At 48.7% G+C, this 21,635-nt stretch overlaps 7 protein-coding genes across 7 annotated transcripts; 3 read left to right on the top strand and 4 right to left on the bottom strand.

Annotated features, from left to right (window-relative positions):
* Nucleotides 1-65: 65 nt before the first annotated feature.
* On the bottom strand, nucleotides 66-1,049 carry GGS25DRAFT_15870 (putative ethanolamine utilization protein). The gene is made up of 4 exons (XM_049256472.1): nucleotides 991-1,049; nucleotides 706-886; nucleotides 534-625; nucleotides 66-460 (listed from the first exon to the last, which is right to left on the bottom strand). The coding sequence occupies exons 2-4, from the start codon at nucleotides 849-851 to the stop codon at nucleotides 291-293; spliced, it is 408 nt and encodes a 135-aa protein (XP_049121117.1). The 5' UTR covers nucleotides 852-886; nucleotides 991-1,049; the 3' UTR covers nucleotides 66-290.
* Nucleotides 1,050-2,537: 1,488 nt separating this feature from the next.
* Nucleotides 2,538-4,952, bottom strand: GGS25DRAFT_468871 (metabolite transport protein). The gene is made up of 3 exons (XM_049259101.1): nucleotides 4,141-4,952; nucleotides 2,982-4,062; nucleotides 2,538-2,897 (listed from the first exon to the last, which is right to left on the bottom strand). Exons 1-3 carry the CDS (start codon nucleotides 4,371-4,373, stop codon nucleotides 2,643-2,645), a joined length of 1,569 nt encoding a protein of 522 aa, XP_049121116.1. The 5' UTR covers nucleotides 4,374-4,952; the 3' UTR covers nucleotides 2,538-2,642.
* Nucleotides 4,953-6,973, top strand: GGS25DRAFT_468870 (peptidase M24, structural domain-containing protein). Its single transcript, XM_049259100.1, has 3 exons — nucleotides 4,953-5,441; nucleotides 5,515-6,497; nucleotides 6,568-6,973. The coding sequence occupies exons 1-3, from the start codon at nucleotides 4,972-4,974 to the stop codon at nucleotides 6,759-6,761; spliced, it is 1,647 nt and encodes a 548-aa protein (XP_049121115.1). The 5' UTR covers nucleotides 4,953-4,971; the 3' UTR covers nucleotides 6,762-6,973.
* A 3,045-nt stretch (nucleotides 6,974-10,018) lies between these two features.
* GGS25DRAFT_15578 (uncharacterized protein) lies at nucleotides 10,019-12,577 on the top strand. The gene is made up of 6 exons (XM_049256452.1): nucleotides 10,019-10,189; nucleotides 10,455-10,915; nucleotides 10,967-11,479; nucleotides 11,535-11,847; nucleotides 11,904-11,940; nucleotides 11,996-12,577. The coding sequence occupies exons 2-6, from the start codon at nucleotides 10,457-10,459 to the stop codon at nucleotides 12,372-12,374; spliced, it is 1,701 nt and encodes a 566-aa protein (XP_049121114.1). The 5' UTR covers nucleotides 10,019-10,189; nucleotides 10,455-10,456; the 3' UTR covers nucleotides 12,375-12,577.
* Nucleotides 12,578-13,067: 490 nt separating this feature from the next.
* On the bottom strand, nucleotides 13,068-16,763 carry GGS25DRAFT_15607 (muts domain V-domain-containing protein). The gene has a single exon (XM_049256459.1). The coding sequence runs from the start codon at nucleotides 16,593-16,595 to the stop codon at nucleotides 13,179-13,181; it is 3,417 nt and encodes a 1,138-aa protein (XP_049121113.1). The 5' UTR covers nucleotides 16,596-16,763; the 3' UTR covers nucleotides 13,068-13,178.
* Nucleotides 16,764-16,873: 110 nt separating this feature from the next.
* On the top strand, nucleotides 16,874-17,968 carry GGS25DRAFT_15465 (uncharacterized protein). The gene has a single exon (XM_049256430.1). The coding sequence runs from the start codon at nucleotides 16,977-16,979 to the stop codon at nucleotides 17,670-17,672; it is 696 nt and encodes a 231-aa protein (XP_049121112.1). The 5' UTR covers nucleotides 16,874-16,976; the 3' UTR covers nucleotides 17,673-17,968.
* Nucleotides 17,969-18,264: 296 nt separating this feature from the next.
* GGS25DRAFT_512306 (subtilisin-like protein) lies at nucleotides 18,265-19,704 on the bottom strand (the record flags this gene model as incomplete). The annotated part of the gene is made up of 5 exons (XM_049262777.1): nucleotides 18,265-18,776; nucleotides 18,841-18,994; nucleotides 19,052-19,102; nucleotides 19,155-19,376; nucleotides 19,417-19,704. The coding sequence occupies 5 exons, from the start codon at nucleotides 19,702-19,704 to the stop codon at nucleotides 18,265-18,267; spliced, it is 1,227 nt and encodes a 408-aa protein (XP_049121111.1).
* Between the last annotated feature and the right edge of the window lie 1,931 nt (nucleotides 19,705-21,635).

Genomic DNA, 21,635 nt, shown 5'->3' with positions numbered 1-21,635 from the left:
CCTTACGCGTAAGCGAGCCAAGCCACCACATACATTGTCTCTTGCAATCTAATAACCTACTACCTCATCTAAAATGATAGATAGGATACAAGGCAAGAGTAGATGGATCCCAGACCACTTCCTCTCGATCTCAAGTCTATCTTCACATAGCTCGAGATCTTGGATCTGATCTGGACACTTTTCAATGCCTATTCTGCTAACCTTTAACAACATCACATGGAGTTAGTAGCCATCAAGAGCAGTTGAAGCAAGTGGTATCTTTTATTATTATTCTCCCCCTTATGACTATTCTATGCCGTGTCCCTCTCCCGCTGTCCACAATAGAAGCCAAGCCCATAGTCTTCCGTGGTAAATGTGATCTTGGAACCCTTGGGGAAGTAGAGTACGTCTCCAGGAACTGCGTGCACCTTGTTTCCTGCTTCGTCGCTAATGTCAAAGCTGCCCTCGATGATGATTTTCACTGCACCACCAATAATTATTAGCTGATCTGGTTCTATTGGTTGGGGAGTTTTATTAAAGCGGGATGAGCTTACTCTCGTGGTAGTGATACGCGTACACGAGCGGAGTTCCCTTCTCCAGACGATAGAACCCCGCTGAGATGGGCTTCGCCGGGTCGAGTTTGTCACTACCAGACAGTCAGCAATGCGCAAGATATATATTATTCAGATGCCTATACATCCGCTGGAAAGGCTTATAGGAACTTACGACGAAGAAACATCCCCGAGGAATGCGTTCTCATTCGCAATCAACGGTGGCTTGACGGATTGCGCTTTGGCATAGTACGTCAAAGGTACCGGTTCTGTAGTGGTTGATGACATCTTTGTTTTGACTTTGCTGACGATTGATCCCATTACTTTCTCGAAAAATAAAGACTCTTTGGGTGATGCTATGTAGGTGTCTAACCTTTAGTCCACATCCCCAACCTTGGAGAGGGCACCGCAGGCTTATATAGGTGCCTATCTTACCTAGTGTATACTGTACAATACATACCTACCTACCTACATGATCAACAACACCGAGAATCTCCGAGTAACAGCTGTATAGCGAGTTCGGCCATGATCGTCTTCTCCGCAGATTATCCATTTACCTCCGGTCAGGAGATAACAGCAGAATGACTTACGGATTCCCATAACACACGTGCGAATGGCGACCAGCGGCGTATATCTAGGGCAAGGCGTTCCCGTTTACGGCGGGGTCGACGGCTCTGGTTGGCTAGCTGCTTGCGCAAGCCCCCCTGCATTATCTATTGCCCAGCTCCCCAAGATCTGCGCTTCAATTCATCCTCCCAATTGGATGGGGATGATTCGGTATCGTCACTTCAGATAAGTATCATACGCTATACGCTATACGCCATACATATACTCTGGGGTTTGTGATCTTCTTTTCGTTTTCGTTAAATAAGAAAACGCTAGGGCTAGACGCATCTGCCCCGCACCTTGTTCCTAAATGCATCTGTGTATGAAGCTGTAATCGGATTAGATATAGCTACATTTTATTTGTCAGATACTGAGCATCGATTTTTAACTGTCTATACTAATAGATTGACTCGGAGCCTTTCGACAATTCCGAATTCTCAATAGGTTGTTTGTCTACAGTTATTTTTAGATGTACACCACTTACAACAAACAACACATCCCCGTATGTGCTCTTCATCAACCACCCAGGTACTTTGGTAGATAATGCTACAAGCCTCCTATGCATACCAAGACGAACACCTGTATACCAACTTTGAGGCCGAATCAAAATTTACCAAGCTCCGGGATTCAAATGCAATATAGTAACCTTTGAATGGCTGAAAGATGGTTCCTACATGCGTGTCAAGTCCCTTGATCGGGGTAAAATCGGAAAGGGCATTTAGCAACCCAGCGAGTTCCTACATACATATATACTCCTCTTCTACGCCGTGCTACCACATTAACCTAGGCATGTTTGAACATACGTAGAAGATGATGAGTGGCGAAGGTAAGAGTTGGCACCAAGACCTGCAAATGCTGGTAGATCATAGAGCTACTTTGACTTATGCCTACCATACATACATACCGATGGAGATGAGCATAGGTAATAGTACGTTGTCATCTTCATATGTTATGGCTTTAATATCCACCTAGGTAAATATAGTAAGTACCTAGCTATGGATATATGTACGTACCTGCTGAATTAAGAGAATAGAGTTGCCTGCAAGATCTTGTATCTGCCTTGGCATGAGCGTTTCAGCAAAGCCGCATTGGAAGATATATTAATTGCTGCTATTCACACTACCCAGTGCTTACACCGACATCTAAGCTTCAACGGAATACGTTCCGCTTCATGATAAAAGGTGCAGCGGTATGTTTCAAATTGATGAAGTACAGTATGTAGTGAAATGGGAGAAATAGGGGCAAATACTAGGCAATAGCAGGCATATGTGCAAATGCATGAATTAATATCGGATCGATAATGCGGAAGTGTAATTACGACATAAACGAGTATACGCCTGAACTAATTCACGATAGGACGATGGGATAATGCGTTAACTAGTTACTAGGTAAGCAAATAAGTCTGAATATGGTAGTGAATTATGATGCAAGTGCTAGCTAAAGGTTCTATTATACCCTAAGTAGCTTTTCTAGAAAGTGACCAAGATCTGCCGATTGGGTACTACTTTATGAGATTGCCTGAGTGCGCACAACACCAGCCGGATCCTTGGTCTCGGTATCACCCCAAGTCGCATCCCAGCCATTCTCCGTCAAGTAAATCTTCCACGCCTCGTCGTCCTCGTTGAGTCGCCGGGACACGTCGGGAATGACAAAGAGAGCAATCAGAGCGCCGAGGACCGCGAAGCCGGATCCGATCAGGAAGGCGACCTGGTTCCCCTTGGACGGATCGTCCGTGTAACTGTTTAAAATCGCTGTGAAAACCTGTGAGATGACTAGTAGTTAGCACTGACAGCTCAATTTGCTGAGAGAGGAGGGGCTGAGCTGAGAGGGAGGGAAGGGTCTTACCTGTGTTCCGATGGCTGCGCCTGCTTTCGACCAGGCCGAGACAAACCCCATCATCTGTCCTCTGATGGACGTCGGGAAACATTCCGATGCCGTCAGTACGACCGTGCTACCAGGGCCAACCTCTCCGAGGGTCAAGAAAATGCCGTACAGAACCACAAACAACGGGAATATCTTCTGAATCGGCTCCGCCGCACCACCGAGAACGAAGCCGAGGAGGGCCTGCAACCCGAAGCCCAGCGCCATCGTCTGCCGTCTTCCGATCTTGTCGGAGAGGTAGCCTCCGAGGAACGGGCCGGGGATGTAGAAGCAGTTGATGACGACGCCCCAGCCGAGATTCTTGACGAGGCTGTCGCCGACGTTGACGCGCGTGATGATGGTGGAGCTGAAGATGCCGAAGGGGATGCTGATCCAGTTGTACAGGAACCAGGTGGCGCCGCAGCCGATGAGCGGGCGCCAGTAGCGTTTCAAGGCGAGCCAGTACGGCGTGCGCTGCTTGCGCATGGCGGACTTGCGGTACGCGGTCGACACGGCCATGCGCAGCCGGAACCAGAAGATCACCAGCGGCGGCACCATGCCGAGCGCGAACGACGTGCGCCACACGATGCTGAACTTGGACTCGCTGCTGCCGACGCACAGGAGTAGGAGAAGCGGCACGAGACCGCCCCACACGTACCCCAGGCTGCTCGACAGGTCGGCCAGCATCGCGAACATGAACCCGCGCCGCTTGCGGTACTTGTCGCTCTCGTCGGTGGCCTCGGCCGCGCCCGCGCCGGAGACGGGGTACTCGCCGCCGGCGCCGACGCCGGCGATGCCGCGCGCGATGATGAGCATCCAGAACATGCCGGTGGGGGTCTCGCCGTTGGCGGCGGTGGAGAGGATGATGCCGAGGACGAGGAGGGCGGTGGTGGCGACGGCGCCGGTCTTGCGTCCGAGCTGGTCGACGACGACGCCGAAGAAGAGCATCCCGATGATCATGCCGATCAGGAAGGCGTTCGAGAGGCGCTGGTAGATGGACTTGGTCAGGGCCTCCGGGTAGAGGATCGCGAGGAGGAGCTCGACGTTGCCGATTACGGCGGCGTTGCTGGTGGGTTGTGTGTTAGTTTTCTTGATTAAGTCATGCTGCTTGTTGGGTAAGGGGGTCGGTTGGAGGGCATCTTACTAGCCATCGGACCCAATTGCCAGTCCAGAGAAGAGGACCATGAGCCAAACCGAAACTTTGCTGTAGTAAGTCTTTTCCTCGCTCGGCAAAATCTCGCCATCCTCGACGTCGTGGGTGTTAGCGGTCGCGCCGACAGACTTGACGTCCTTTAGTTCCATGGCGCTCTGGTCTTTTGGCGTTGGATCTGTTGCCGTTTCCACGGCCGAAGGCCTGATTTCTTCAACGGCTGCCATCGCATTGGTTGGTCATTGATTTATGACAGAATGATGAGAAGCGAGAAGCAAAGAAGCATTCTATCGATCTAAGGTTACATAACTTATATTAATGTAGGTAGTAGATATAATAATATCTCGTCGGAGCCGAATATATTCTTATCATGACCGCGGCCCAGCGTACGACTAAGTTGGGATGCCCCGGTGATCTTATCAACAGCTCCATACGGCAACGGACGGAAACAGGATGAAGCACCGGGGCCTTACGCTTTTCGGAAAATGTAACAGTGCTTGGACGGGGATGGATTCATGACGGCGCGGTTTTATACCTGTAATCGGAACATCTAGGGCCGACTGCTGGATATTCCTTGATATGCTAGTAGGGGTTTCTAGGCTTGATTGGGGATTGATTGGGGATTGATAGGGCATTCTAGGTACCTAAGTTAGAACATTGGAGATATATGAAAGTGGGTGGGGCGATGGCCGGGGTACAGTCGGCGCTATAGATTAGGGGTTGTGGTTGGGAATGCGGAGACGAGATTGATACTTTTTGGGGTAAAGTGATTTTGATGTTTTTCAATGTTCTTTTTAGTTCTTTTTCTACTTCAAAGTTAGTTACATGTACAACTGTGAATGTTATACTTGTAAGTTACAACTTTCAAAAAGTTACAACTTTGAAAGTTGTAACAGTCTGCACTCAAACACCAAAATCTGCACCATGGAGATAATCGAGAAAGGAAAGGCTAATCATGAGCCTCAAAACTCAACAACGCCACCACCAACAACACCAACAGCACCAACACCAACTCGTCGGAGGTGCCGACGTCGGTTTCGTTTACCCTTGATTTTCTTACTATTGCTCAGCGTCACTGCTTGGTTTCATCTGCCGCACTTCCAATGTCGCCACAGTTCTGATGCGCACTCTGTACAAAAATGTGCCATCGAAAATCTTCATGCAGACCTTTCATTCCTTGATTCAGCCAAACCTATTGAGGCAGATGAGTTTCTTACGCGGCGGGACCGCTTAGCTCAAGCACTCGCCAAGTCTGGCGTTGATGCTTTCGTGATCGAACCGGGTTACACATTTCAGTGAGCAGTTTATGCACCATTATTCCAGCAACCGTGGGTTAAGTTGATGGACCATGACTAATTAGTTCTTCAGGTACTATGGCAATATCTCCCAAGTAGATTGGGAGCCATGGGAGCCAGAAGAGCGCCCTTTTCTTATGTTGATTCTACCTCAAGTAGAGACATCTGGAGAGGTCACTGCTAAGACAGCGTTCCTATCACCCCATTTTGAGGAAGGCCGTGTGCGTATGCTAGGTATTCCATCTAGAGAAAAGGATCTCGACATCGTGATTTGGGAGGAGCACTGGAACCCATACGAAACCCTCATGGACTCGCGTTTGTTTGGAAAAAAGGATGGACCTGTACCAAAGCTTATGGTGGATGAAGAGATGCGCGACTATATTGTCCGGGGGCTTGACTCCGCTGGCTTCCAGACGGTTGGACTCAATGCCGATGTCGAACTTGTACGACAGCAGAAGAGCCCTGCAGAGGTCGAACTGCTTCGCGCTGTAAATACTGGCACCGTCGTAGCGGTAAGGGCAATGCGACCATGCCTGGTGCCTGGCCTGACGGAGAATGATGTCACCACCATACTGAACAACGCACTTTTATCCATTGGATTTGATCTTTTCTTCAATATCGTCTTGTTCGAAGAACACGGGGCTTTACCCCACGGTGGGTTCGTCACAGGCTGGAAAAAGGTAACTCACGATAGCATGATTGTTATCGATGTAGGAGCCCATTATCTTGGTTACAGTTCCGATATATGCAGGAGCTTTTTCATTGATCCACCGAAAAGCGCGAAACGTACGATCTGGAAAACCTTGGCAAATCTTGTTGGAATTGGAAGACCCTTGACGCAAGAGGGAGAGGAATCCACCACGCGAGATGCGGGTCTCCATGCTGAAAAGCTAAAGGTCTGGGACATAGTGCTGGAAGCACAGACCGCGGCGGCAGCGGCTTTCAAGCCTAACAAGACGGCCGCGGGCGTTGATATTGCTGCTCGAAAAGTAATCTCAGATGCAGGATATGGGGATGCCTTCACCCACCGTTTGGGACACGGCATTGGAATTAAAGGTTAGCTTAACTGCGAAAAACTCCATTTTCCTCCTGACACCGTTTGGGACGATGCTAACCGCTGTAATAGCACACGAATCCCCGTACTTGAACAAGTGGAACACCGGAATCCTCCTTCAGCCTGGCATGACATTTACCAATGAGCCTGGTATCTATCTCGAGGGAAGATTTGGTGTTAGACATGAAGATATCTATCTCGTGAAGGAGGATGGCGAAGCAGAATTGCTCACAGGACAGAGAGCGAGGGGTCCCTTTGAGCCTTAGAGATACATACGGTTCTTTTTGGTTCTATGCGACAGACAATGCGTCTCACTACCTCGGGAACTTTTGCTGCTCAAATTTGCCATTCCTTGGACACGCTCGCTCGCGTGCACAGGCATCTATGTACTTTATGTAAATCATTGTTCCTCTGCTGAATACCTAGCCATGAAATAGTTAACTTGGATAGCCTATTAACTCCATACCACCTGAAAAACATGCTAGTGTAGCACTGGTCATTTCTGTATCCGTTCTAGTATTCTTTGTATCCATGGGTTGAAGATTAATATTCGAGTATTCTAGGAGCGCCTTCTAGCAACTCGAATTACTGGTACTAACAATATCAGATACCTGATGTGGACTAAGATTCAGCCGCGCATCTGTAAGTTTACTACCTAGTAGCGGGGAGTGTTCATCTAAGGTAGGTACTGCATGTGCACGTTTTCCAACCAGTAGCATACCCACCCACATAGTCTGCATGTCAACTGCCATTTGCCCTTGGAATGTTAGTGCGATGTCTATCGATGAAGTGTCGTGCGGCTGTTATGCCAAAAATACATGCCTAGAACGATCCATAGCCAGCTAGGCTAGGCGAGTCTGGGATAGGGGAATACCCTCGGGAACTAGGCTGTGATAAGGCTAGTGGAAGCGGAACGTCCGACATCATGAGTGCCTACAGGCCGTAAAGGGTGGTCTATATGAGATGAGGTTCTTCCTCTGCCGAATCTTACACAAATAGTCATCCCCGTGCGACGTCCGTATCTTCCAAGCTCTAACACTGACCTTGAAGCATGAATCGAGGATCGTCATCATTGTCGTCGTCGCGCGCCCAAATTCGAATGGGCAAGGGGCTCTTTGGAAGGACATGGTAGTTTTGTTGGTACATGTAAGCCATAGGTTACAATTTGTTTTGGAAAAAATGATGAATGCTCTGGCAACCTTCGGTTCAATAATAAAATAGGAGATATCGCGGAGGTGAGCTTCTTAAGTAGACGAGAGAGGACCTAGACAGAATGGTACCTTTACCTGTTAATCGAATCCTTTTTTGGAGGGGCGGGGAGGAGGCATAGCTGGAAGAATATGCTAGGGTACCAAAATATGAATGGCTCTTTAGTAATAGGGATAACAGGCCTTTTATCTTGCGATATGTAATCTACGTAGTTCAAAGTTGAAATATCATGAATGAAATGCGTCGTAAACCATTTTTCATATTTTCGATTCGAGTCTTGCGTAGTCGACTTTTTTTTTTCAAGGGGTTGTGCGGTTGAGTCAATTATGGTGGGAATTATGGTGGGGTAAAAGATTTTTAAAAGGGGGGAGCAAGACACAGTGCTAGCATGGCTTTATACGGAGAGACATGAGTGCACTTACATTTCGATACATCCAGTTTCCTGCCTACTCCCAGGACCTCTGTAGACATGTATTGTCATTCTATGGAGGATGTATATGAAGGGAATTTTGTTACGAGGCTTATAATACACCTACCTTAGGTGCCTAGTAGAATATATGTAGTTGAGGAATTGGAAATGATTAGTACTATGGTGGTGATTCTGCACACCCTACTTATAGCACTTCTTCACTTGAAATCCCTCCCTGTATCATAATACATATATGCCTTAAAAATATCGACCTACCAATGCACCTATCTAAACATCCAGTATATGACTGCCAGGTGATTATCTACTGCTCGGATGACCATGCATGACTGTCAGCTGGCGGGATCACTGTAGACTGCCCAGTGTGTACTTTACCAGGTACCCTAGGTATGCAACCGTCCGATGTCTATAGTTAGCGCCTCCCCTGAACCAATGCACTTTCCCATCTTTTCAATATCTGTAATCTATATAGGGCTTAGCGTTCTAGTGACGTCTGTCAGAGCCCACTTAGATCTGTTAGCGCGACTTCCCCCATACCTAGGTACCTGCTCTCTTTTCCTATTCGAGCTTAGAGTATCATTGTAGATCTGCCAATCCGGGGAACACTTTCCTCGACATCAGCTGGCGATGCCTCGAAATGAATAATTTGAAGGCAGTAACGAGCCGTCCTCGAACCTTGTGGCCTGTATGTAGAGTAGCTTGTAACAAAATGTAGCAAAATGTAGCAAAATGTAGCGCTATCAAACCAATTGTGCCTGCCTTTTCTTATCCTTTTTAAATTGCATTTACAATTCTCCCTCTTTCCACATAACCCTGTTCCATCATCCGATATCCTTTCATGTCACTTATTTCAATCCCACCCCTTCACCTTAACAATCACCTTCACCTTCACCTTCTTCTACCGGATACACCACCCGCTACCAAACTTATAACAAATCAGATGGATAAGTAAAACTTCCAATCACCCCATCTCTCAAGTTTCTGGAGCACTTCTGGGCCCAACGCCTTCTTCCGCCTTCGACGGAAAGAATAAAGAATCCACAACGCCAACCTAGCCCATAGCGTAAGGTACGTTGCAATTCATTATCACCATGTTGGTTTCCAACGTTCCAGTTTCAAATATTATATCAATGGCTTCTCATCGTTGAAAATTTCAAGTCTCATTAGCAGCAGTAATGTCATTGTCGTCACCATCCCCCCCTGGTATCCTCTCCGGAACACCTTTCAGTACATATTCACTACTCCTTACTCTTGGCATAACAATACTGCCAAATTGTTTTTCCTTCTCTCCTACTTCGAACTATTTCTTTCTTGGAACCATGCTTTCTATCATTGGTCGCCATGGAATTTCCACCAGACATTCGCCTCATCCATACCCTCAATCAACTTCACAAACCCACGAAGCCAAACTATGCATCATGTTGTTCTGTACTCTCTGGGACCCTCTCTGAATGAATTGGAGTTGGTATATATGAGAAACCCCTGACATCCTTGACTTGGCTGCTGATGCTAGTCTCCTCTTCTTCCTCTTTTCAAAATTTCTTTCCCGAAGCCGAGCCTATGCGGATGTTGTATCGTTATTTCTAATCGGCCGGTGATCTCTAACCCGAAGTTTCACAGGTACCCAGGAACTGTCAAATCTGGACTCGCCAGCATCTATCCAACAGCCAAGTCTTCGATATTCCAGCCAGAGATCGCAATTTCATAGCCATGATCCCAGAGACAAGGCACTGATTTTTGAATATCGCATAACGGTAAAGGGATTTATCACGGCCCAAAACGTGCAGCCCTGAGTGATATTCATAGGTACGGACATAGGCAACTGCTCATATGAGTTTATACTAATTTTATCTTTGTATACAGTCGCCTTTCCAATCGGATTTGCCCATATTCAAGAAAAGGGTCACCTTACCTTACGAATTCCGACTTCCGTGATAATAGACTTCCTGGAGATTACGCTCAAGGACTTGTACAGCTTCCGGTAACGACTTGAGCCATTATTACCAGAATCTGAACTAGTTGTCATTGGCCCTAGGCAGTTGAAGGTTGCCATCGAAGGTATCTCGGGATCCCCATTTTGTAAAGTCTTCTCTTTCCATCCGAAAATGCAAACAGAGTTCATTGATCCTCGTTTGTTTATACCATCACTATCATGCCATCATCAAGACTCGGAAGAAGAGAATCTTCTGTTGCTCAGGATATGATTTCCTCTATCCAACATTTGTTTTGGCTACTGGAGTGGAATATCGCAAACAAGCCCAGCTTTCGTATCCAATCTTCGTCCTCGATTATACATCCGATTTACTAACAATATTCCTCACAGAAATGGCGAACTATTCGCAGATGGCTCCGGCCCATATTCACGGAAGCCATGATATGAATGTTCACAGCACTCAAGTGATAGACAATTCTCTCTCTTTGACACGCTCAACAGACCCATCACAGATCCCTCTCGTCTGTTTTGCGTGTACGGATGAACCACGCTTCTCAGACCTCTCCCACCTCCTTACCCATGTGGGCTCAAAGAGTCACTTATCGCAAGTCTTTGAGCTACGTATCGCGGGTATGACCGACGAAGAAAGCGCTCAACGGTCTCGTAAGTTCGAATTGTGGAATTCCACTTACCACATCGATCGACTAGTATGGCAACGTAGAGAGGCAAGAGGCGAGAAAGGTGATCGATCTCGACGACGTAGCCAACCCGCAAGAGAGACACCCATCGGTCGAGTCACATCTCGTGGTAATCGTGGTGGCCGTGGTAGTCGTGGCGGCCGTAGCGGCACTGTGAGTTATTCCCACCACACAATTAGATATCAATTTAATTGTATTTCACAGAGCACTCGCAGTCGCGCCCGCAGAACCAACCAAGTTGAACAATCCAAGTTCGAACCGGAGGAAACCATGAATTTCGGAATTGGTTACAATGATGGTTCCCCAATTCATTCTTGGGCTAACTCATTTAGCACACTAATGCCTCACAGCGCCCATCTTCAAGGTATGGTACCCCAATCAGACTTTGAGCAGCCGGGAGACGAACCTGGTTCTCCCAAATACTCATCATCAGAGACCGGAAGCTCTTTCCCGTCTAATATGACGGAGTCCACCGAGATCAACGAGGACACAGCCGTGCCGGCTCTAAAAGGCACACGCTTTCCTGGAATGGGCCTTTTTGATGCTGCCGAAGAGGCACAACGACGCAAGAGAAACCAGAAGAAAGACCCCGCGGTTCTCCAGAAACTCGAAGTTAATTCTGCAATGATAACCACCCAAGAGGAAGTATACAACTTCGACTTTGAACTTCTGCGAACTAGAGACGTCTATGACGATGCATCCACTGATGGAAGCGATGTAAGTAAATAAGAGGAGGAGCTGGTTGAGGATAGGCTTACTCACCATGATGTAGGATGAAGAGGAGGAACAGGAAAAAGACAAGAAACGCAAGCGTCGAGCATCTCAGGGACCCAATTCATCAAACACCCGGAAGAACAGTACCACGCGTGTCATCAGAACAGCGGCCCAGGATGAGCCAGCATCTTCGCAAATTTCCAGAGAGGCCTTTGAAACCAGAAGCCGAGCCTTGAATGATCAAGGTAGAGACAATCGACCAACCATCATCCAAGGTTCAATGTCACAGGCGCAGCTACCTCTTCATAACCACGGGTTTGGTGGGAATACTGGCCTGTTCCATGACAGCATGGGCACAGATAATGAACCAGGTTGGCAATTGCCCCGACTCTTTACCGGAAACATTCCGGTTGATAATGAACAACAGATGCTGCCCTCAGTCCTCGCGGAAGACGAAGACGGCAGTGAGTCATGGGACCTGTATTCTGGATGGAAGTATAATCTTACGTTCGATGACAGACACGATCGTTTACCTGCCCTCGCCCTGAGGCCCGGCAACCCAAACCTCTCTTTTGCGTCGCCGAGCCCCGGTATCAAACGATCCCCGTCACAGTTCGGTGGGAAGGAGAACGACAATATGTCCCTCAAACCGACAACCTCGTCGTCCAATCCATATCTAAATTCGACCGAGACTCTTCATAGTGAGAACTATAACCCTCTCTATGTCCAGCCTCGAGACGACCTTGGCCTTCGCTTGTACACCTCATATAATGAGGGTATGAAGCCAACCGCGGCCGGCTTTCAGCCGATCAATAGCCACGATGTATTCAACTCGTTGCAGCTGCCTCACCAAAATGCTAACTTCCCATCAAACCATGCCAATGACAACGACTTTTGATGTTGAAACAGCTAATGTTCAATTCCATTGAATGCATAAATAAATAGGACCGGGAAGTGCGCGATTACATCTCTGCCCAGAATACGACGTATTATACCACGAATACTTGGTCGGACGCCGTCTTATACGAGGTCGTACCCTTTGCACTCGGAAGAGAATTTTCGAATTCCTCACAAGAACAGTTCAGCAAATGATGTTTTGCGGACTTTTCCTTCAATTTCTTATACACACTCCGCCATCTGTTTCACCCAATTTGCGGGGTTCACTATTATCGTGAGTGGTTGACAGAAGGGTTGAGACTCTTCTCTGCGATTCATGATCAACTTTCATTTACGTCCACCACAACCACCGATGGTCTCCTTTGAGCACCAATAACTTACCGGGACCATCATACCATTTACATATCATGGGTTTTTCGACATGCTTTCGTCGACGGGGTACATTTGAAGAAAGCGATTACTTACGCTATAGGCTTAAATATTTATATCCGGGTTTCTCGACTTGTGCTGGTACAGGTCATAAAATTAGCTTCTTGGCTGGGTTTGATACGATGCAAAGTACTCTGGCAATGCTTGAGGAGTAGCGGTCATATCAGGTTCAGGGTCTGGGACGTTTTTATTGGGAGTTGATGACAAAATCAACATGGGCTATATATCAGTTCTTAGCTATTACTAAGCCAATACGGCGTTCATGCGTTCTACTTATTACGCAAATTGCAGCACATTCCGTCAATAAATTCAGTGTCTCCTTTAAAGTGAATACCTAGTACGTATAGTAAAAAAACCCATTACATATATAATAGCCCTACAGCTGCTCAATACTTGATACAAGGTGATCTAATTGATCAGGTCCATTTTGTAATACATCGGCAAGAAGCCTTGTGGCCCCATTCAGTCTCCGTATTTTGATCTCCTCCTCAAGTTCCCTGGACTTCTTTGCCGCCACCTCTAGCACTTTTCGCGGAACACGAGCTAGTCTCGCGACATTTAAGCCATAGGACCTGTGGGCCACACCCTCGCCAACCTCATACAAGAAGGTGATGTCCTGGTCCTGATCGTCGTCGTCGTCGTCGTCGTCGTCGTCCCCGTCACCATCACCATCGCCTTTGCCGGCGTGATCAACGCGCATATTTTTATCGGCATCGCTGTTTCCCCCGTCTCCTCGCTTGGTGGCGGTGAACCGCATGTGCACGTTCTTGCAGCGGCCGGCGAGGCCGTCGGCGACGCGGGCGAGGTTCTGGTAGTGGGTGATGAAGAGGGTGAGGCACTTGGTGTGCTGGACGACGTGCTGGAGGACGGCGCTGGCGATGGCGGCGCCGTCGTGGGTGCTGGTGCCGCGGCCGAGCTCGTCGAGGACGACGAGGGAGCGGGGGGTGGCGGAGCGGAGGATGCGGGACGTCTCGGAGACCTCGACCATGAAGGTGGACTCGCCGGCGAAGAGGTTGTCGCGGGCGCCCATGCGGGTGTGGATGGCGTCGGCGAGGGTGAGGGAGAGGGAGGTGGCGGGGACGAAGGAGCCGACTTGCGCGAGGAGGACGAGGAGGGCGACGGCGCGGACGAAGGAGGACTTGCCGCCCATGTTGGGGCCGGTGATGAGGTGGGCGAGGGGGGTGGGGGAGGTGAGGGTCGTGCTGAAGGGGATGTAGGAGGTCGCGAGGGTCTGCTCGGCGATGGGGTGGCGGCCCTCGGTGACGGAGATGGTGGGCGGGGCGTCGGATGGGAGGAAGGTGGGCTTGGAGTAACCGGGGAGCGCGGCGATTTTGGAGAGGGAGAGGAGGCAGTCTAAGGTGGCGAGGGAGGAGACGGCGTCGCGCAGGGGCTGGTAGTCTGCGGCAATGTCATGGAGGAGGGACGCGAATGCGGCGTCGCAGGCAGCGGAGAGGGCTTCCTTGTGCTGGTCGCGCTCGGAGATGAGGCGGACGACCTCGGGGGTGTGGAAGCGCGAGAGCTTTTTGGTGCCGCTTATCTTGATCCAGGAGGCAGGGACACGGCGCAGGTCGGCATTGGGTACCTCGACGAGGTACTCGATTCCGGCGACGGTGGCATAGGGGATGGGAGACTTCTTGCCGAGAGTCGCCGCAGCATCCTTGCGGTGGGCGTCGAGCTCTTGCTCCACGAACGCAATGCCCAGCTTGTGCTCTGTGATAGCCTCCGTCTCTTCGGTCTCCCGGAAGAAAGAATACTTGTCATCCTTGCGTGCTGCATCGGCGTTGATGCGGTCGAGATATGATAATACAGTGGGTAGTACAAGGGGTAACGAGGAGATAGCAGTGCTAATGGCTGCGGATTTGAAGCCCGTGTCCGTCGTTGATTTCACGCGTCCAAATTCCATGGTAATCCTTTGCATGGTCTGAAGAACAGCCAGGAGCTCCGGACGTGTGCACTTCCCGTAATATATACGGATCAGACTTCTCTCGAGGTCCGTCTTGATGGTTTTTAGTAAGTGCTCGATTTGGTCAACTTTGGCGGTCGAAGCATTCTCAAGTAACTCTTCGACGGCGGCCACCCGCTCCTCCAGACGATCCTTGTCTAATAGGGGGCGGCCGATCCACTTACGCAGCAGTCTCTGACCGAAACGAGTAAGCGTCTTATCAAGGGCCCAGAAGAGACTGCCCTTCTCGCTATGATCGGTTGAATTTCGATATACTTCCAAACTCTCCAGAGTTGTGCCATTGATCAACATATGTTGACGAGCACTAAAAGACTGGAAATACTTGGTCAAGTCGAATATATGTTCGAGGCCGTACTCTGTTAGGTGATTTATCATAGAAGACAGGCATATCGTAACCGGTTCCGGCAACTTTAGAACCTTGTCTAACAGAGAACTGGCTTGTTCATTGTTACCATCAGATGCCTCTTTCAATTTGGCAGAATAAAATTGAGCAACGTGCGAGTAAGCCTCAGCGACAACAGTTTTGGATTTTGGAATCCTCTCTACTCTGCTTCTGTCTCCGAATACATTGGTAGAGCTGCCAGACAGATGTTGGATGAGCTTGTCCGTAGTTTTGGATAAGTCGCCGACGATCAAAAACTCGCAAGGCGAGATGTGTAGCAACCTGGTCTCGATTTCATTTCTCATGAAACTGTCCTCGAAGCTGTCGTATATAATATCGCCCGTGGCAGGCTGGACCGCGATAATGCCAACATCGACTTTCTCGTCGGTGCCCCAGCCTTTGGCGTTTGTCTCTGTAATACAAAGCAGGTATCCACCCGAGGGAGCACCCGAGCTACCCCCTTGGTCTAGCTCCCCAATCTCGTCGACATAGGTGCCTTTTGTGTAGACGTTTGTGAGTTTCCTCGTAAAAGGAGCGTTGCGGTTGTCCCCGACCTTCTTCAATGCTGCCGTCTCGACTTGACGAACAACCCCAACCTTATGGCCGGCCGCTACTAGCCGCTTGGCATGTACGGGTAGTCGGTGCACGGGGATACTGGCAGAGGCGAACCTGTCGAGATGGGCTTCGGACGGGTGCTCATCATACCTAAACTTGCCGGGGATGCAAACTATGCTAAGCTCCTTGGCAGCGACACGGGCATCCTCACCAAAGAATTTGAACTTGTAGCCGACTTCGACAATCAACACCGTATCCATGTGCTTTCTCTTGATGTCCAAGTACTGAATCTCCATTGGTGTAAGCTTTCCCGTCTTGGAACCCCTCTTTTTGCCCTTTGTGGATTGGGGTGGTGGTTCTTCCTCTTCGCCGTCTTCTGCATCCTCTTCTGCAGCATGAGCATCATCATCTACGCGCCCGGCTCGATTTCTAAGCATGCTATCCGGCCGGCCTAGCTTTTGTACAAACTTGCGATGCAGCTCTTGCCTCTTGCGCTTCTGGATAGCATCTTCGTCATCTTCGTCCCCGCCTTCAGGTGCATTTTCGCGGGAAGCTGACCCGTTATAGAGGTAGCGTTCCGTGCGTGTACCCGGTCTTTTCAGGGCCAAGGTGGGAGAGCTATGATGTGGACTTTCCAAATCATCATCATCCTCGTCCTTATTCTCTACACCAAGCGCCTTTGATCTTTTCTTCAGTGGTGGTGTATGATTTCCATTGTCTATATCTTCTTCCAACGGTCGCTTTCGTAAGCTTTCGAGGGTTTTGTTGGGTATTTCGGGTTCTTCAGCGTGGGATTGGGATTTCTGGAGAGAGGAAACTAGGCCATTAACGGTCTTTGGGGTGAAGAAGCTGGTGAGGGATTGTTGCTTCTTCCCTTTTGGTGGATCGGGCATCTTGAGAAGATTTTTGTATAGATTTTTGTATAGTTTGCTCGCTAAGCGAGTAGTCGAAATTTTTATATCTCTTTCGCAACGTTTTATTGGCAAGTCTCAGTCTTGATGTGATTTAGATAAGTACCTAGGTTACATACATGTAGGAGGGTAGGTATGGTAGGTTAGAATTGAAGTTGAACGCGTCTAATCTAGATTGTTTGACGCGTTAAGTGATCTGAGCACAGGCCACACCCAGCTGCAAGACGGTTACAGGGATTATCCTCCCCTGAATTTATGATGCCTGTACTAGGTACTGAATAAAGCTTTCAATGTTCTTGATTAATAAAATGCCAGTTACTTGCATGTTACTCTCTTTCTCATCGTAATTTCTGCACTGCTTCCATGACTTTATACCAACTTTCATTTAGTTTTAGCATATCAGCAAAATGCTGTGCATCCTTCAAGTGTTGCTCTTTCTCCCGCAACATTTTCGCCAGCCTTAACTCGATATTCTCTCTTCGCAACCTAGCGTTATCTGCCCGTAGCCTTTCCATCTCTTTAAACTGGTCCGCTGACGTAGCCCGCTTGCGAGTCGGCTGCTTGAGCTGGTCTAGCTGGTCTAGCTGGTCTAGCTGGTCTAGCTGGTCTAGCTGGTCTAGCTGGTCTAGCATTGTTCCGACACATTTGACAGTGTGCTTTATCAATTTTTTCACTGTTGGGTATTGTCTGTTGCATAGGAAGCAAGAGCATTCCAGATATGGCTCAGCGATCCGTGGTGAAGGTAGTGTAGAAGGCATAGGCTTGGCGAAGTTCGAACTCGTGAGTGACGGCGTGGACTCGAAAGAGGTGGGTTGGAAAGGCGTGGGTCTGGAAGAAAGGGGTACTTTGTTGGTAGGTTCAACTTCCGGTTGTCGATCTGACTTTGTCATTGGTAAAAGCAGTTGGACTCTCTCGTTCATCTCCTTCATTTGTTTCTCCATGCCTCCGACCCTTTCGGCGAGTGCAAGGGTTGCTTTTTCCTGTGCATCATATAATTTTACCATGTTGGCGGCAAACAAGTCAGTTCGGTCTTGGATACCCTGTGTGATGCTGCTGTAGTCTTTTGGACCTTTGGTTGACACGGCGACGGCGATGGAAGGGGTTATTATACTGTGAGTATGTTATGACCCGCAAGGCTCTTCTGATAGCTGACGAGGATGGATCCCTACATAGGTATGCAGGATTAATTTGTCGGAGTGTTGGCCCTAGGATTGTATATGAGTCCTATATCTACCTAAAGTGCCCATTTACATGCATAGTATGCACTCCAGGGCTTTGTATGGAATCATGTGGTCGACTGTCGTTGCCCCGCACCTCTTCCGATTCTGCAGTGCTCCGTTTCTCTTTTTCTCTTCAGCCAACAAGCATAATCAGATGCATATATGTGCTCTAGGATGAAAGAAATCGTCATCTTTGGGCATATGGTAGGTATGTTGCAAGTATTTCAAAGATCAACTATATTCTATGTGTATTCTATGTATGTATAGCAAAAGTCTATAATTCTTCACTAAACTTGCCCCTTTGTCTAGACATCTATCTGGTACGCTCTCGTCCGGACGACACTATTCAATCACCTTCTAACCCCTCCCTTCTATGTATGTATTCACTCCTCACTTTTCAGTCCCTTATTCCAAAATGACCAACAACCCACTTACAACTCAGCCTTGTTCCCGTTGAAGGCAATCAAATTCGGGCTACCCTTGGGATCCTGGACCGTGTTTGGAGTTCCAAGGCTGAGAATGCGACTGGTCACATTTCCGGCCCCTGATACGAGTTCCCGCGACATCAGATACGTCGCAAGACCAGCAACATGCGGGCTGGCCATGCTGGTCCCGCTCAGGGTTTGGTACGCGGTGTCGCTGTCGTGCCAAGCTGAGTAGATGTTGTTGCCTGGCCCGAAAATGTCCACGCAAGTGCCCCAGTTGGACCAGCTGGGCCGGCTGTCGGACTCGTCTATGGCGGCCACTGTAATCGCCTCGGGGGCTGCAGCCGGGCTGTACGTGCAGGCATCCGCGCCGTAGTTGCTGGCTGCGACCACCACCGTCATGCCTGCTGCCACCGCCTGCTTTACTGCGTCATCCATGGCTTTGAACCTGGGACCACCAATCGACATGTTGATCACGGATTTCCCGATCCTGTTCTGCGTTTGCGCGTCGTTTACCGCTGCCCGAAGCGTGATATGTCAGCATCTAGTCGGGATATAGGTCTACTAGGTATATGTACTTACCCCATTCCATCCCAGCAATCATCCCCGACCAAGATCCAGATGAATTCTCGTCCAGAACCTTTACGGCAATGAGTCTGGTACTGTTGTCAACTCCAACTGTGTTGCCACCAACTGTTGCCGCTGTGTGGGTTCCATGGCCGTTGTCGTCGACATCCTAGGAAGACGGTTAATAGGTTGCCTAGGATCATTTTTATCTGGATAAATTACTAACCTGAGCTCCGTCGATGAAGTTCTGGCCGAATGTTGCACGGCCACCAAATTCCTGCTGCGGATTAGATCCAAGTTTAGATCATCAGGGGGAAATACCATCGTACCTGATGAGTTGTGCGAATGCCGGTATCCAATATATAAGCATGTGTCGAGGCCGCTATCTGGTCAACGTAAACCGAGACTCCGGATTTCCGATGAGAAATGCGACCTAGGCCCCACGTGTTGCCCGCCGAGGCTGCCCTGGGGACTTCGTGGCGGATAGTTGCTTGCGCTGTCACTCGACCGTCTAGGGCAACGTAGTCGACCTTTCCTCCTGTTAGAATACACTAATAAGAGATACATGAGTAGGTAGTATTATGCACTTACGGCAGAACTCTTGCGAATGGTCTCAAGGGTGGCATTATCACACTCGATGTGGTACGCGTTGAACCCGGGGATCTGGTAAGTCCTCACGAGGCCTTTCTTCCCGTAACTGGCTTTCGACGAGTTGGTGTGCACCTTTGTATAGTGCGCTTGGATCGTGCTGGGGTCGGCATCCTTCATAACTACGATGTAGTTATCAGCGATGGCGTGCGGGATGTCTCTGTTCACAAGAGGCGCTCGTGCTAGGGCAAGCGGAGCCAGAGACACTAGGAGCGAGCTGAAGACCTTCATTATGGATTAAGTTTTATAGGAAGGTAATATGAGCGACTGAAATCAAGGAGAATACTGTAAAGTACTAGGTAGCGAGTGTATTTGGCGGATTGTAGCTGGGAAAGCGAAGTGATTGTTCGATGGGTATTCATTTCTGGTTCAACTAAGCTGGATTTGAAGCTATTCTTATACTCGGCTCGAGAGCGGCGATGTTCCCAATGTCTTCAGGTAAGCGACCGATGTCATGGCCAGAAATTCAATATCTTCCTCTACTAAACGACTAATTTTTCTTCGCTCGCCTATTCCATTGGCATCATACGAAAGCATCCCCCCGAGACTCCAATAGCGAGCTCGGCATCACGAACCGAATACTAGGTATCGTGTGTCTTGAAAGCACTCCGAGACTTTTCTATCCACCAGCGGTGACTCCATGGAAGACTATTTTTCTTGGACAGACTCGAAAATGTAACTATTCTGAGAGAGATGCTGGTTACTAGTTACTAACCTAGCAAAACTTTCCTGTATATTTGTGGCATTGTCTCACGGATCTAATCGGAACTATTAAGCATGTGCTTGCGTGACAGTCTCACGACAGCTACTTACCTAACTCTGCTCGGGTCATACGACAATTGGTAGGGCCTCGAGAATGGTAGGTCGATATGGCTTATATATCAACGCTGCTGGTAGAGTTGTCTCAATATTTTATGGGCTACTACGTGCTACTGTCGCCTTATCGATTCGGGAACCGAGGCACTAAGTATTGTGTAGGTAAGTCTATACTATGTCCTCTGATGCGGCGTGGTAAAGGGGAAGACGGGGTTCTATCTTCTGTGTAGGAGACATAGGAACTAACCTGTTGTTCAAGGTTGCTTCCAGGTTTTCAAGAGGAAAGTATAGGTAGGGAGACTTCGGTAGGGCTACCTCTGATCGTCATGTCATTCACGGAATAGCACGTCTAGGCTATTGAATAAACCCTTAGAGTTGGTACGTTAAAGCCTTGCTGCGAGTGTTCCCGTGACTGATCAAGCGCCAAGGGCGAATACTAACTAGGTAGTACGGTACCACATGGAGATATAATTAAGTCGCCGATCACTTTTTTTTCGCCTTCCCGGGAGACCGGGAGCCGCCTTGTCGAGTCCGGTGTACAGGACCCAACCTTACGACGTTGTACTACTTGTATCGGAGACAATTGGGTGCCTTGTGCTTGTGCCTGTGCTAGGTAGTAGTACAAAGAGGCTGAATTAGGTAGGCATTTTCTGATTTCGCAGGAAACTTCTTCAACAGTCTGTAACTAGTTTAACCAAGTTGAGCTTCAGCTGAAGCGAACAGCCTAACCTAGTCAGCTTCCTATCTTGGTCACCATTAGTACAAAGTGGAGTTGCCCCTATATTCTAGGTAATCTTCCGATTCAGATATGTCGTAGCCTCGGATACTTTTCATGTAGGATTTAGCCCTATTTTCCTGGAATACATACGAAAATGTTGTCTGACGTCGCATTGTGAATCCGAGTAGGGCATTATACCCCCGTCGAAGTACCCTGCCATGGACTTTGAGAGCCGCGATGGCATCACTAAATAGCCGATTAGGACTAGGACCTGTTACTTGGCAGTCACGTATGATATCGGCCTCACCGATCTCACCAACGTCACTAAAATCTCCATCGTTGATTTAGTGTTTGTCCTTTGACATGATGAGACTCCCCTTCTTAATGCTGGGGCCCCTTCTCTTGCTGTTGGAAGATACAGTCGAAGTGATTACTCAGCTCGTATTCAAATTCATTCATTAACAACTTCTGTATACCAACTTCCCCATTTATTGTCTCTATACTTAGACTCCAGCTCTCTGAAAAGGCGCAACTGGAACCGTGTGAGATGTTTGAGGTCTTGAGCACTGAGAGCTGACGTGTTAAACTTTTGTAGATCTAGTACCAGCGTCTTGATCGCCCTAGAAAC

This window comes from Hypoxylon fragiforme (genome assembly GCF_022984875.1).
Source record: "Hypoxylon fragiforme strain CBS 206.31 chromosome Unknown GGS25scaffold_1, whole genome shotgun sequence".
NCBI classification, from domain to species: domain Eukaryota; kingdom Fungi; phylum Ascomycota; class Sordariomycetes; order Xylariales; family Hypoxylaceae; genus Hypoxylon; species Hypoxylon fragiforme.
The sequence above is the reverse complement of the archived record's forward strand: the minus strand, read 5'-3'. Positions and strand labels throughout refer to the sequence as shown.